Below are 15,483 nucleotides of genomic sequence, written 5' to 3'. Positions count from 1 at the left end.
GAAGGCCCATTCAGTCTGCTATCTGACATGCAGTGGAGAAAAAATCATACACACAGTTTTACTTCCCAATGATTTTGTAATGGGATCCAGATAAAATATTACAGACTCTATTTCTGTAAATGACTTCCAATAGCCTCTTGGAGGGGTCAAGTTGTTTTTGGATTAACCAACCTGCTGGTACCAGAGCTTTTCAGGGCTTGGGTGACCAGGACCAAACACAAAGACTGCCTCAGCCTGGATTGGTCACATAGGGAATCCAGATAACAGGCCCTATCCTGACCCTATTTCTCCAATTGGCTCTCTACACTGCACCAGAGTGGTGGCAGGGTCAGAAGAGAGATGGGGGCATATTTGAGAGATGTAGCAACATAAAATCAACATTCCTGGTAACAACTTGGATGGAGGGAGGGGGAGAGAGGTAGTGACTCCTAGGTTGTGAATCTGAGATTGGTGTCACCTTCTATAGTTATAGGGATGATAGGAAGGAGAACAGTAGAAGGAAAAGAAAATGAGTTTCATTTTGAATATACTGGGTTTAAGACCTTCAGTTTGAGATGTCTCAAAGGCACTTGGAGATGTGAGACTGATGATTAGCAGAGAGATTAGGGCAGAACAGTAGATTTGGGAGTCATCAGCCTAGAGAAAGTAATTAAATCCATGCAAACTGATAAGATCATTAAGTGAAATAGCACAGAAGAAGAAGAGAAGAGGGCCCAGGACAGAACTTTAAGGGTCACAATCCCATGATCTGGAATAAGATCCAGCAAAAGAGATAGAGAAGTAGTCAGATAGGAGGAAAACCAGAAAAGAGTAATGTCCTGAAAACCTAGAGAGAAGAGAGCATCAAGGAGAGAGTGATCAACAGTGCCAAAGGCTGTTGGGAGGTCAAGAAATGAATGAGGATGGAGGAAAGGTCACTGGACTTTGCTACTAAGAGATCATCGATAACTGGAGAGAGCAGTTTTAGTGAAATGATAAGGTCAAAAGCCAAATTGTAAGGAGTTAAGAAAAGAGTGAGAAGACTGTAGTTAGCCTTTTGGAGGAGTTAAGTTACAAATGTACAGAGATATAGGATTATAGTTAACCGGGATGGAAGGAACAAATGAAGGTTTTTTCAGGATGGGGAGACATAGGCATATTTGTAGAAAGCAGAGAATGAGCCAGTACATAGAAGAAATTAAAAATAAGTGATAGGATGGAGATGATACTGGGGGCAGCCTGTTGGAGGAGACTGGATGGAAGAAGTAGAGAAGTTACTATTGGTATGGAATAAGGCTACTTTGTCATGTAAGACAGGAGTGAAGAAGGAGAGAGTGGGAGAAGGCATCTAAGTGATGGATGAGGAAGCAAGAAGAATGACTTTATTTTTATTTGCAAAAAATAAGGAAAGGTTCTCAGGGGAGTTATAGGAGGTATGAGGAGGGATGAAAAGGTTTGGAAAAGCCACTGTGGAAAGTGTGATAGTAAGCTGATAAGGCTTGGCTATGGATTTAGTCAGAACAATTGCATAATTTTTTCCACCTTGGCTCAGCAGTACATGTATAGGAACAAAGGCAGCATATAGTGGAAGAGATTTAAGGCTGAGAATTAGCTGGACATAATCAGTGATATGATAAAAGAGCTAGGGATTCAAGAGAGGAGAACAGTGTAAAGTTGAATTGGTTCACCAAGAGGTCAAAATGGGGGAAAGAGGAGAGTATTTAGTGTGGGGAAGATGGTCTGGGGGAGAAGTTCTGGGAAAGAATTGAGGGATTTTAAGGTTTGGAGGTTGCCATGTCAAGGAAGAATAAGTTTTGTAAGGAAAGACAGAGGGAGAGGCAGAAAACAACAACAGATTATGGTCAAAAAGGGGGATTTTAGAATTCTTGAACATAGAGGTGGTGCATTTGTGGGTGATGGTGAAATCAAGGGTATGGCCAACCTTGTATGTGGCAGAGGTGGGGTTGAGGAGTAAGCCATGGTAGGTAAGTAGGTCAAGGAACTAATTGTTTCGGGTATCTGAGGGAGAGTCATTATATATTGGATTTCCCTACACTGAGGGCAGGAATTGGAGAGGAAAGAAAATTGTGAGCCAAATATCAAATTCATTGAAGAAGGAAGGAGAATAAAAGCAGGGGGCTCTCTATGGAAAACAGCTATCCAGATTTTGATTGGGAGGTAGATGTGAATAGTATGAATCTCAAAGGAGGAGTAATTGCTGAGTGATAGAGGTCAGGGGAGAACCTAGAAGTGGCAATGAGAAGCAAAGAGCATTCCAACTCTCCCAATGCAACCAGTGAGGCAAGGAGAATGAGTGAAGGTGCAGCCAGTATTGGAAAGTATGGCCAGGAAGCCTGGGTCTTCAGGGGGAAGGCCAAGCTTCATTAAGCTCTAGTAGCTGGAAGGAGTGGGAAAGGATAAGATTTAAAATGAAAGGAAGTTTTGTTGCCTATGGAACAGGCATTTCAGAAAGTACAGTGGAAGGGCTGGGTGGTTTTGGGTTGAAATTTTGGGGTGGGACTGTTGAGGGGCTTAGAAATGAGGAATTGGGTGGTGAGTGGTAGAGAATGGGATTTAGATGCAAATCTATAGGAATTCAGCCACTGAGATGTGAAGGGTATGACCAAGGAGGAAAATGTTCAACACTGAGTGGAAGGTGCCACTCTTCTTCCCAAGAGAAGCTGGAAAGTAAGGTGAAGGTAAACATGCCTCAAAGGAGAGCACATAGTCAGATGAGAGGTCTACCTTCACAAATCCTCTTCCTTCCTAAGACTGGAGATTAGGCTGGGAAAGGGCACAGCTGGAGATGAAAAATGAGTTTATACAGTAGGAAAAAGAAGCCTCATTCCTTCCCAGCTTTCCTCTTCCACTTCTCCCAAATGACAGGTACAGTGGGAGATAGAAGGCCTGAAGTCAGAGGGTAGGTTGCTTCTCTTTTCCCATATGGGGGCTCTCCATCCTAGCTGGGAGACCAGGCTGGCAGTAGGAGGTGGAAGCTGCCTTGAGCTAGCACAGATCAAAACATTGCTTTCAGGTAGATGTAAGACCCTGCCAGGCCACTTACAGCCTTCCCTCAGGGGACACACTAGGCTTAGCAGGAGATAAAGGAACCAAGTTGCCCTTCAGGTGATCTGAGATCCTCTCACTTGAGGAATCTTGCTATGAGGTAGCAGCAGGTAATGGTAGTCTAAGTTAGCTAAGATAATGGGGTTATAAACTAAGAGAATACTAGGAAGATACACTGGGGTTTAACACCAGGAAAATGGGCATGTGGAGGTGGAGTTAGTTGGATTTAAAGGGGGCAGTGGGAAACAGTAATTCCAAGCCAGCTCCCCAAGATTTGTGAACCTGGGGCAATCTTTAACCTCTTTCAGCTGAAGTCAGGTTCTTCTTCTGTAAAAGGAGGGACCAAATTCATCTCTAACAATAAGAGTTCTTATTTATATAGCATTCCAAATTACAGACTAGCAAACGTTTAGCTGATTCTTGGGGGCGGAGGGGGGTCGGGGAGGGAATGGAATTTGCCTCCGACATTTTAAAATTTCATCGGCATTACTGACATTTTCTTCATTACTTTCTTAAGAATGAGACAATAAACTAATCCGATTTCCTCGTTCTAAAAATTTGACAATGGAGATAGCTGCTCCCATCCCTGCCAGAATGCCTTCCTCACAGCAACCCCAGGAGAGTGATGGGCGGGAGGATACTTATCTTGATTTTAAGGATGAAGCTGATGTCTTTGGGGTGAGGAAGTAGCTAGGGGTGAGGCAATACATTTTGCAACCAAAGCAGGTTTTGACTTCGGGCCGCCAGCTCTATGGTCCCTTCTCATGCTATACTCTATTTAATTTAGGAAGAACCTGAGATGAGCTTCACGAATCTGTGTAGATTTTGCTAGGAAACTGCACTTTCGTTCAAGGTAAGGAACAAACAACAAAACCACGTGGCTCCCAACGGGACTAGTCAGTTTTCCCTGGAAGGACTCTGCAATTCCTGAACTGACCAGCAGAGGGCTGTCAATTCCACACGCCACTCTCCGAGACCCTTCTTCTTTAAGGAGGTCCTTGCCTACTTCATTTCCGGCCTTTCTGAACAGGCGTTTGGTAAAGCCTACTGTTCTGGGGTGAAGGGGAGGGGGAGGGTCCTTGCTCCACACTTGCGCAGCTAAGTAGCTAAGATGTCTGCAGGCTGGCTGGCTTTGGGAGCCGCGGCAGCTTTGGCTGGGCTGCGCGGGCGGTAGGTGATGCTCCCGGAGCCCGCGGGTGGGGAATGGGAGGACTTGAGGCTGAAGCCCCAGGAGAGGGATTGGGGTCGGCCATATCTTCTTAGCAACATGCCCTCAAGTGTATCCTGCTCTCTAGGGGGAGGAGGGGAACTGGACCCCGTTGCCTGACCTCCTCTCCCCTCCCCTCCCCACTCATTCCCTTCCAAGTCCCAGGCGGAAATGGTGTCCTCGAGGGGCGGTGACTCCCTGGTCCCTCCCTTCTCCAGCCGGCTGGGCCTTGGGCGGCTCGGTTGGACCAGGCCCAGGCCCACCTCCCCTGACCTTTATTCCGTTCTTGGAACCCCGGATACGGGTGTCCTTCAGTGCCGTCCCTCCCCAGCTGCCACGGGTTAGGAGGGGAGAAAGGGATGCCAAACTTGGGGAGTGTCGGCCGCAAAGGGCTTTGGGACATAAGATTCTAGAGCTGGAGAGGGTTGTGGAACATAGGGCTTAGGATCAGTTAGAAAGGGCCTTAGAATAAGAAATTGTATCCGAACTGGAAGAGGATCTGCTTGGGGTGCAACATTTTTAGAGCTGGAAGGGGATTTAGAACAAATAGAATATTTAGTTGAAAGGAACCCTAGGACGTAGAATTGCTGAACTACAAAGAGATCTTAGAAGATTGACTGTTGGAGATGGAAGGAACTAAAGAAGGTAGTGTCAGCTAGAAGAGACCTTACATTTAGTGGAACAGATAACATAAAATATCAGAGCAGGGAAGGACCTTAAAATAAGATTCTATAATCTTACATCTGCCCACACAATACCCAGTCTGGAAGGGACCTTAAAACAGAGGATGTCAGGACTAGGTGGAACAATAGGGCTAGAATTCTTTAAAACAATTCCAGAGCTGAAAGGGAATTTAGTTGACTCTTTCCTGAAGTAAAAATCTCTCTCTAGCACTCTTCCTCTTATAAGTTCTTTGTATCCATATCACCATGTATCTATTTTTATATATTTATATATACACACGTCACCCCCAATAGAATGTAACCTCCAGCAGTAAGGTGACAGTGAATAAAATGCTGGTCCTAAGGTCAGAAGGACTTGAGAGCAAATTTGGCCTGAAATACTAGCTATGTGACTCTAGGAAAGTCAACGAACCTAGTTTGTCTCAGTTACCAAATCTATAAAATGGGGATAATAGGTTGTGAAGATCAAATGAGATCATGTTTGTAAAGCACCCGGCACATAGTAAACACAGTATAAATATTAGCTAGAACCGATTCAGCTCTCCAGCATCCAATACAGTGTCTACATGTAATAATCACTTAGCAAAATGCTTGTTGATTGATTTATATATATATATATATCTCCTCCCCCTCATTAGATTGTATCATCATCATCTAGCATAGTGTCTAGGTAATAAAATTAATGGACCTGAAATCAGCTTGGATTTACAAAACATATTATGAGGAAAAACAAGAGTATAATAATAGCTTATTTATATAATAATGCTTAAAGTTGATATAGCACATTATATCCATAATTTCATTTGAGCTTTATAGAAATTTTATGAAGTAGCTAGTACCGGTATTACCATACTCATTTTACAGATAAGAAGATCTGGCCTCAGAAAGAGAAAATGATAAGTGTCTTGCCCAAAATTATACAGTAACTGACCGGGCTCAGTCTCAGACTAAGGTCTTACAATATCAAGGCCAATGATTTTGCCACTATATCACCTTGTGACTCAAGTAGGGGGTTGTTCCTATCCAGGAAAAGCTTAAATTGGGTAGAAAGAGTTAGACATAGTAAGTAAACAATAAATGTTTTTAATTATAGAGATGATATATAATTGTTAATTTACATGTGTTGCTATTCTTTCCCTCAATTTATACCATATGCTAATTTCTCATTAATAATATGATCTTAGATCTAGAAAAGAAACATCTAGTCAAAGCTTAGTTTCTTAATCATCTTATAGATGAAGAAATGCAGGCCCAGAAATTCACTTCACTTTTTAAAAGGCTTAGCAACTTTGTAATACTTCTTCTAAAGACTTGCTCAGATACTTCATCATGACATAGAAATAATAACCCTGGGATCATCTGACTTTAAGTTCTGGTGACTTCTATCAAGTTGTAAAGGCTTTGAGAACAGGCCCAAGGTGGGTATGAATGAATGAAATGTCTCTGCACTATATTTTCTGCCTTTTAACTTTTCCTAAGAACCATTACAAAGATTTGTTAATAGGTCCCATGATTCTACCTCAAGGAAGAGTGGCTCCTTAGTGCTCTATAGTCTGAGGTATATAATTTATCAAATTCCCACACTGTGCCAGGTGCTGGAGGATAGGGAAAGGGAGTTGGGGAGAAAATTAGTATGTTTTTAGTACCTACTACCTATTATGTACAAAAGTAAATTAGTCTCTCCTCCTACCCTTGCAAAGAACTTATATATTCAAGTGGGGGCCACACTTATAAGGAAGTGGTAGCTCCAGGGAAGGGAGTTTGGGTCTGGGATATGTCGTATTCAAACTCTGGGAGTTTGAATATGACAGCTATCAAAGGAATTGGGAGTAGAACCAAAGAATAGTGGGTTATTTCCTCCTCCATTAGCATTGGTATTAGTGATTTGACTGTTGTCCAAAGCATCAGTCCTAGTTAAATTTGGAAAGATCATTAGCAGTTTGAATGCAGGGACATAAATGAAGACTATCTAACAAATTAGTAATCATTTATTAAGTGCCTTCTATATGTCAGCATATGAAGACTTCCGTCAGTGGAGTGAGCAGGTGAGAACAATTTGTTCCAATGGCCAGGAGCACTTAGCGCTTGGTCAGACATTGAAGATGCCAAGGTTATCCACTGCATCCCTGGCCATCTTCAGTCTTCCTAATTTTGTCTTGCAACTAGACTTAGTTAACTCTGGAAAAGAGAGCTGCTGAAGATGGGGCAATTCTGACTCATTTAAATCCATTTCACATACAAATCTAGCCATCACCCTGTGATGTCATTGGCCCTCTTCAAAACAAAGAATGAACAACATATATCTTGCATATAGAGAGAGGATTTGTGATAGTCCTTAGGAAAATGAAAACCTGAATTAACAAAGTCACTGAAGTATGTGCAGTGTCCTTTGACAAGGTTAAATAATTTGTCCAATGATTTCCATAAATTTCCATAAATAATGTCCATAAATATTTAATGTTAGATGTTGGACTAGTAACCAAATTTCCAGACTTATGATTCAGCATTATTTCTATGACAACATTGATAGCATTCCCACTCTTTTTCTGTCCTCTTTATTTGGGTATTTAGGATTTCATGCCAAAACTGCTCAAGAAGTACAAGTTCATCACAAGCATAGCTATTCTAAATAATAATAACTTACATTTAAGTAGCACTTATTTAACATTTTACAGTTATTATCTTACTTGATATAATAACCCCAGAAGAATAGGTGCTATTATTATCTCTTTTTTAGGTGTGATTAAACTGAAGCAAATGGAGTTTAAGTGACTTGCCCAGGATCATATAGCTAGTAAATGTCTGAAGCTGATTTGAACTCAGGTCTTTCTGACTCTAAGCCTAGCACTCTATCTCCTGTGCCACCAAGCTGCTTCTACATAAATAGATGTTTGTAATAGGTATCATTAATTTTTGCCATTAAATGCTATGCTCTCCCCACACATCTATTTTAAAAGAATAATCAAAGCAAACATTTTCCCCAATTTTGAACCAGCTTTTCTGGGTCAATATGTGTTTTGTGTTAGCCAAAGAAAGCAAAGGATTTATTTAAAGAAAAAACAAACTTTTTGCTATTGGCCGAAGTGCAAAGTTAATCAAATTCATTGCCTACCCCAGTTCAACTGTCTTATTGCCTCCCATTTTTTTAACCCTTACCTTCCATTTTTAGAATCAATACTGTGTATTAGTTCAAAGGCAGAAGAGTGGTAAGAGCTAGGCGATGGGTGTTAAGCCTAGGTCACAGCCAGGAGGTGTTGGAGGTCAGATTTGAACCAGGACCTCCCATCTCTGGGCCTGGCTCTCAATCCACTGAGCCACCTAGCTTCCCTGAAGTGTTGTTAGCATTTGGATAGTAAGATAAAACCTCACAAGTTAGTTGCTTATTCTTTTCTCTGGAACTGAGGTATTTATGTTTCAAATCTCAAATTTAAAAGAAAAGATTATCTTAAGTGTAGGTACCAAGAAGAGTTTCATTACCAAATGATTACAGAATGATGAATTTTTCAGCCATATCAGTTATCAAAGACCATCTACTAAATCTGTCTACCTGCTTTAGAGTACCAACATCATCAAAAAATCACAGATTTAGAAGTACTAAATTAAGTATGCTCTCCTAAGAGTGAAATGAAACAGGGAGAGAAGCTTAACGTTGAGCTCAATCTTCCTATAATAGATTAGAGAACTCAAACCAAATTTTCATGATTTTCCTTCTTATGGTATCCCATACATAATAATGAGGGACATTTGTAGTCATTTCATATTAGTGAATTTGTGAAACAACTTTGGACTAACTATTTAATACAAGAACTGTGAAGAGATAGAATTTTATCTGATAGTCCTTGCTATTCCATGCTCTGGTTCATAAGACTCTTACATACTGGGGAGCAAGAAGGGGGAAAGCTGATTGAAAAGGAAAAGAAATGATTACTATAGGAGGAACCACGAATTTTTATTCTGAGAAGAAGCTACTACTCTGGCCACGTATATACAGTATATCTTTGTTACCTTTTTACCTTAGAATTAGGGAAAATAGGAAAATCTAGTTGTGTACTGCTACACAGAGGCCTATAGGGTCCCAGTTATCAATTATGTCTTCTAGTTTACTTTTGATAGGGTATGCCTTTCATTTAGAGTTATACCTGTTTGTGAGTTGTATAAGTGTTCAGCATGTCTAGCCACTGGAAACATTATTTAATATTCAAATGGATCTGTGATTTCAGAGGTTTGTAAATTTCGTCCAGTGCTATAGATCACAACCCATCCATGCCTGCTATTTTGCATGATTTTTGCCCTTATTCTCCCATACTTTCATCATAAGAGTCTAGCCAGGGTGCTAGAAGCTTTGTTCATCAAATCCTGACATTTCAGTTTCTAGTAGAGAACTTTTGACTGTTTATCTATCATCCCTATTCCATATGATTAGCTCATCTTTCTGTCATACTATTTCTTCTTCTTTTTTTTAAACCCTTGTACTTCGGTGTATTGTCTCATAGGTGGAAGAGTGGTAAGGGTGGGCAATGGGGGTCAAGTGACTTGCCCAGGGTCACACAGCTGGGAAGTGGCTGAGGCCGGGTTTGAATCTAGGACCTCCTGTCTCTAGGCCTGACTCTCACTCCACTGAGCTACCCAGCTGCCCCTGTCATACTATTTCTTGATAACACCTTTATGCCTCTTTAGATTTCCTCATGGGTTAAATGTTTTGGATCATTCACAATTATCCTGAGCCTCTCCATCACTCTCTTTGTGAAAATGTGAAAACTATGTTTAATTCTTTGAAGACTTATATTCCTTGTTTCATTGCTCTACAGCAACACTGGTAGAATGATGATATTAAAAAGATGGACCTTTGTTTTCAGTGGAGGTTTGGAGTCATTTAAAGTAGTTTTGCAGTTTCCTGAAGGCAATCCTTCCTACTTTCCTCTTGTTGAGCTCTAGGAGTTCATCCATTTGAACTGTTCAATATAAACATACCTAGAGATTATCCATTCACATGCGTGCTTTAATCTTAACTCACTTTTATTCTTCATATGCCATGTGGCAGGGTGGTCTAGCCAAACTGCTTTGAATGACTTATTGGATTTAATTCAAGACCTGTGAAAGGATAGATATGCCCAATAATTTTTTCTTATAGCTCTTGCCACTACAAAGTATACTCTGATTCTCAGTCTATGCTGCTTTTTGGAAGGGCGGGGCGGGTTTGAATAGGATAGTGGCATAGTTGAAAAGAGATAGGTGATCACTATAAGAGGAAGTAAGAATTTTCACTCTGAGAAGAAGCTGGATTTCTTCCAGGAGGCTCTATAGTGTTCTAAGAATTGATGCAATTAGCACGATATTAGCAAACAAGCATCTGAAGGACCTCACAATCCATAAGGAGACCCTCTTCAGCTTGGACTCTGTTGGATCTCCTCTATCACACGTGAATGCCTTTTGGCAAGCATACATCTCCCTGTTTATTCCTAACCCAGTGTTTAAAAGATTCACTTAACAGGATTATTTCTATCATGTTTTCTTTTTTTTTTCCTTTTTATTTCTTCTAGTGGTTTTTTATTGTCATGCAAAACACAATTCTGTATTCCTTATGGTTGTAAGAGCACACTCATACATAATCAAAACCCCCAAATAAAACCAAAGCTACACTGATGTGAAAGACAACTCCAACTGTTCTTTCTCTGGAGGTGGATAGCATTCCTTCTCATAAGTCTTTTAGGATTATCTCAGACCATTGCATTGCTGCCAATAGCCAAGTTTTCACAGATAATCATGGTCTAATATTGCTGTTCCAATATTCTCCCAGTTCTGCTTATTTTGCTCTACTTCAATTCCTGCAGGATTTATCAAATACTAGATTTCTGTGGTCATTTAGAACAGTATATTGTGTACCTAATCTTATTCCATTAGCCTACCAATCTATTCCTTAGCCAGTACCAGATTGTTTTGATAATTGTTGCTTTATAGTATGGTTTGAGATCTGGTACTGCTAGACCTTCCTTCACATTTTTTTTTCATTAGTTCCCTTGATATTCTTGACCTTTTGTTCTTTCAGATGGATTTTGTTATTTTTCCTGTTCTATAAAATAATTATTTGATTGGTTTGGCATTGAATAAATAAGTTAAGTTAGATAGAATTGTCATTTTTATTATATTAGCTCAGCCTGTGAGCTATTAATGAGCAATTCATATTTTTTCAATTGTTTAGATCTGACTTTATTTGTGTGGAAACTGTTTTGTAATCGGGTTCATATAATTGCTGTGTTTGCCTAGGCAAGTGGATTCCCAGGTATTTTACATTGTTAGAGTGATTTTAAATGGAATTTCTCTTTCTAACTCTTGCTCTTTATTAGTAATATATAGAAATGATTTATGTGGATTTATTTTGTATCCTGCAACTTTACTAAAGTTATTAATTATTTCAATTAGTTTTTTTAGTTGATTATTTAGGTTCTCTAAGTATGACATCATATCATCTATGAAGAGTGAAAGTTAAGTTTTCTCATTGCCTTCTTTAATTCCTTCAATTTCTTTTTCTTCCCTTATTGCTAAAGCTAGCATTTTTACTACAATATTAAATAATAGTGGTGATAATGATTATTGTTACTTCACTCCTGTTCTTATTGGGAAGGCTTCTAACTTATCTCCATTGCAGATGATGCTTGCTGTAGATTTTAGGTTTTAGTTATCATTTTAAGGAACGACCCATTTATTCCTATGATTTCTAGTGTTTTTGTTTTGTTTTGTTTTGTTTTGTTTTAATCCTTAACTTCTGTGTTTTGGCTCCTAGGTGGAAGAGTGGTAAGGGTGGGCAATGGAGGTCAAGTGACTTGCCTAGGGTCACACAGCTGGGAAGTGTCTGAGGCTGGATTTGAACCTAGACCTCCCGTCTCTAGGCCTGACTCTCAGTCCACTGAGCTACCCAGCTGCCCCCTATTTCTAGTGTTTTTAATAGGAATGAGTGTTATATTTTATTGAAGGCCTTTTCTGCATCTATTGAGATAATCATGTGATTTTTTTTAGTTTGGTTATCGATATGGTCAATTATGTTGATAGTTTTCCTAATATTAAACCAGCCCTGCATTCCTGTTCCGCCTGGTCATAGTGAATGATACTTGTAATATATTGCTATATTCACCTTGCTAGTATTTTATTTATAATTTTTGCTCTATATTCATTAATGAAATTGGTCTATAATTTTCTTTCTGTTTTTGTTCTTCCTGGCTTAAACAACAGTACTGTATTATTTTCATATCTATTATATTTTACAAGAGATTCTGAATGATTGTGATGTGGTGATAGGAAACACTTTGTTGTTAAAGAGCCTGTAAGGCAACATCTTATTCTACCAAACTTAGTGCTTTTTCATAATCTATAAATGGTAAGCTCAGAGGGATCTTACATACTCTATTATATCTTTTCAGTTAATTATGAAATGGTAAAGATATGACATATTATTGAATATCCTTGAAAAAGCTTCCTGGCTTCCTATCAATACCCTCATTAAGGAAACTTAATTCATGTATGACTGCTTCAAAGTGATTTTTGTACAGGGGGGAGAAGAGGCATATAGGTTAGTAATTATTGATAATTCTCTTGGTTATTTTTTTAGGGCCTAAGCTTTTTTCCCCCCTTTAGTATTTTTCCTATCTTCAGTTATCTTGTATTTTGGCTTTCCTCATGATTGTCTCTGCTACAGTAGAGATTTTCTCTATTTATATAATGGGTCTAACCCAGCTGCTTTCCCCATCTTTGTTCCTTTTTAGTGCTTTTCCATCTTTTCTGTAAATATAAATTCTGTAAGTACAGTTGCTTTGTCCTTGTTGAAAAAAAGTTTAAGATTTTTACAAGTATTTTTCAGTTTGGGTTTTTTCCTTGCTTGTTATCTTTACATTCTTATCTTTAAATATCTGTGGAATGACCTCGCTTAGTTGGGCATCTTATCAAACTTTCTTTAATCTGGTTCTCTGTGAACCAACACTATACATACTCATCCATCTTCCTTTGTAAGATTTACAAACACATTTATATTCTAATATGGTGTTGCCTTTGGCAGTTGTTTCTTTGTTTGGGGCAGGTAAGTCTTATGATTGTTGACTAAGGTGGTTTTTGGGCTTTTTTGGTCTTCATGGTAATTTACATTGATTAAACTTCTGGATAAAATTGTTCTTGGTGTCAGTATTATTTTGGATGCTCATTTTCCACTTTTTATTGTGTATTTGCTATTTAAATATTCAAGATTAAGTTATTTTACTTATATCTTTTTTCTCATTCATGCTTTAAAAAAATCTAATTCTTATTATTAGCTTTGATAATTCAACTCAGTGATAATTCCTACATTCCTACACAATAATTACAATTCTTTTGCTCTCAAGATTTAATGTTTGATTTTTATGTTGTTTTTCAGACACTTAGGAATTATTTTTATTTTTATTTTTTTAATTTTTATTTTTTAGAAAAATTTTCCGTGATTACATGATTCATGTTCTTACTTTCCCCTTCCCCTTCCTGCCCTTCCCCCCATAGCCAATGCACATGTGTCATCTATCAAGACCTATTTCCAAATTGTTGATGGTTGCATTGGTGTTTCGAGTTTACATCCCCAATCATGTCTGCATCAATCCATGTATTCAAGCAAGTTTTTTTCTTCTCTTTCCACTCCTTTAGTTCTTCCTCTGAACGTGGGTAGTGTTCTTTTCCATAAGTCCCTCAGAATTGTCCTGGGTCATTGCATTGCTGCTAGTACAGAAGTCTATTACATTCGATTTTACCACAGTGTATCAGTCTCTGTGTACAATGTTCTTCTGGCTCTGCTCCTTTCACTCTGCATCAATTCCTGGAAGTTTTTCCAGTTCACATGGATTGGGAATTATTTTTAAACCCTGACTTTATGTCTTAGAATTGATACTAAGTATTGGTTCCAAGGCAGAAGATCAATTAGGACTAGGCAATTGGAGTTTAATGACTTGCTCAAGGTCACAATAGCTGGTAAGTGTCTGAGACCAGATTCAAATGGGCATTATTTGTCCAAACATTTTTCAAAAGACGTTTTCATCATATAAGGATTCTTTGATCTCCCATTCTGTCTTCCTGAGTAATGCTTTAGCATTTATTTTTCCCCATTCCTACTTTTTTCCACTGTTTCATCAAAGCCACTAAGTTGTCACTTATGCTGATTTAATTTGGAAGGCATTACCAAATTCTTTATAGAATTTCTTTACATATTCATCTTAGCAACTGATATTGATGCATAAACTAATTAGTTTCATGGTAGTTTTTAAAAAATAGTTATAAAATATTGACCAAATGTCCCAGGAAATAATGTTTCTTATTGTCTTTGAGTGTACCCAGGTATGCCCACTTCTTCCTTTGCTTCTCCAAGGAATACCTGAGTCATACTCCCATTTAACTGTAGTGTTCTGATTTTGCTAATAGCAAGAATGTCAACAAAGATATGATTCAGCTCCTCAGCAATATGTTCAGTTGTTGAAATCCTTGCTCAAGGAACTTACATTAGAGTATCAATAGTCAGATTAAAATTTATCGATAGTCTGAACAATCTGATCTTTTTTCTGCCCTTTTCCCTGCTTCTCTTTTGCTATTGTAGAAGCAGAAAGGAGATTCAGTACTGAAACCATTTAAAAGGTTTGTTTCATGGATTACCATGGCCAAAAATTTCTTCATTTAAGTGGCAAGCCTACTGTTAATGTGCCTTTATGTGCTTAGCTAGGGTAGTCCTCTAAAAATAGACTATATCTGGAGGCAGCTGGGTAGCTCAGTGGATTAAGAGTTAGGCCTAGAGATGAGAGGTCCTAGGTTCAAATCTGGCCTTAGACACATCCCAGCTGTGTGACCCTGGGCAAGTCACTTGACCCCCCATTGCCTACCCTTACCACTCTTCTGCCTTGGAGTCAATATACAGTATTGACTCCAAGGCAGAAGGTAAGGGTTTTAAAAAAAATAGACTATATCTGTTGTCTAGAGTAGACCATTTATGAAGCCTTTCCAAAATTATAGAAGAACTTGCCAGATCTAATGTTCTACTGATGTGAACCCTCTTTACCTTCACACTTCAGTGAAGCAAATTGAAGTGGGACTTTGTGAAGAAAGATTATTATGTGAAATGAAAATCAAGTCCCATAATTATTGTGGTTCTAGTGCTTTTTGTGGCTGATAACTTTTCACTTTTATGCCTTTTTTTTTAATTTTAAAGAGTTGAAACTCAGATGTAACTTCTTTTTCTTTTTTTAATTTAGATTTTATAATATAAAGCTAAATACGAACAACATTAGGAAGCAATCTCTGCATCAATATGTACAAAGACAGTTTTTGCCTCCATTCACAGCAATATATAACACAGGTAAAGTTTTCCCTTCTATTATAAATTGAATTTCATAAAAGCTAATGGAACTGTTCTAAGACTGACATTCTCCAAAATAGGAGAATAAGTTATATTTTTAAAATTTGGAGATCTGTAAAATAAATCATTTCGTAGGATCACAAAATTGAGACTTGTAAGAGACCCCTTCCTCCATTTTGCAGGGATTTTTTTTTTTT

At 38.5% G+C, this 15,483-nt stretch overlaps 1 protein-coding gene across 2 annotated transcripts in view; it reads left to right on the top strand.

The window, feature by feature from the left end:
- Positions 1–4,121: 4,121 nt before the first annotated feature.
- NFU1 (NFU1 iron-sulfur cluster scaffold) overlaps positions 4,122–15,483 on the top strand; it is a 55,148-nt gene continuing 43,786 nt past the window's right edge. Inside the window, exons 1-2 of one of the 2 annotated variants that reach the window (XM_044660904.1) lie at positions 4,142–4,215; positions 15,183–15,286. In XM_044660904.1, the coding sequence (XP_044516839.1) occupies positions 4,157–4,215; positions 15,183–15,286 (163 nt within the window). In that variant the 5' untranslated portion in view covers positions 4,142–4,156. Of the gene's footprint in view, positions 4,216–15,182; positions 15,287–15,483 lie in introns of both variants that reach the window. The other variant, XM_044660905.1, reaches the window with a different exon arrangement.

The sequence above is a fragment of the Gracilinanus agilis genome, chromosome 2 (genome assembly GCF_016433145.1).
Source record: "Gracilinanus agilis isolate LMUSP501 chromosome 2, AgileGrace, whole genome shotgun sequence".
Taxonomy (NCBI): Eukaryota; Metazoa; Chordata; class Mammalia; order Didelphimorphia; family Didelphidae; genus Gracilinanus; species Gracilinanus agilis.
This window is presented reverse-complemented; position numbering and strand designations above follow the sequence as displayed.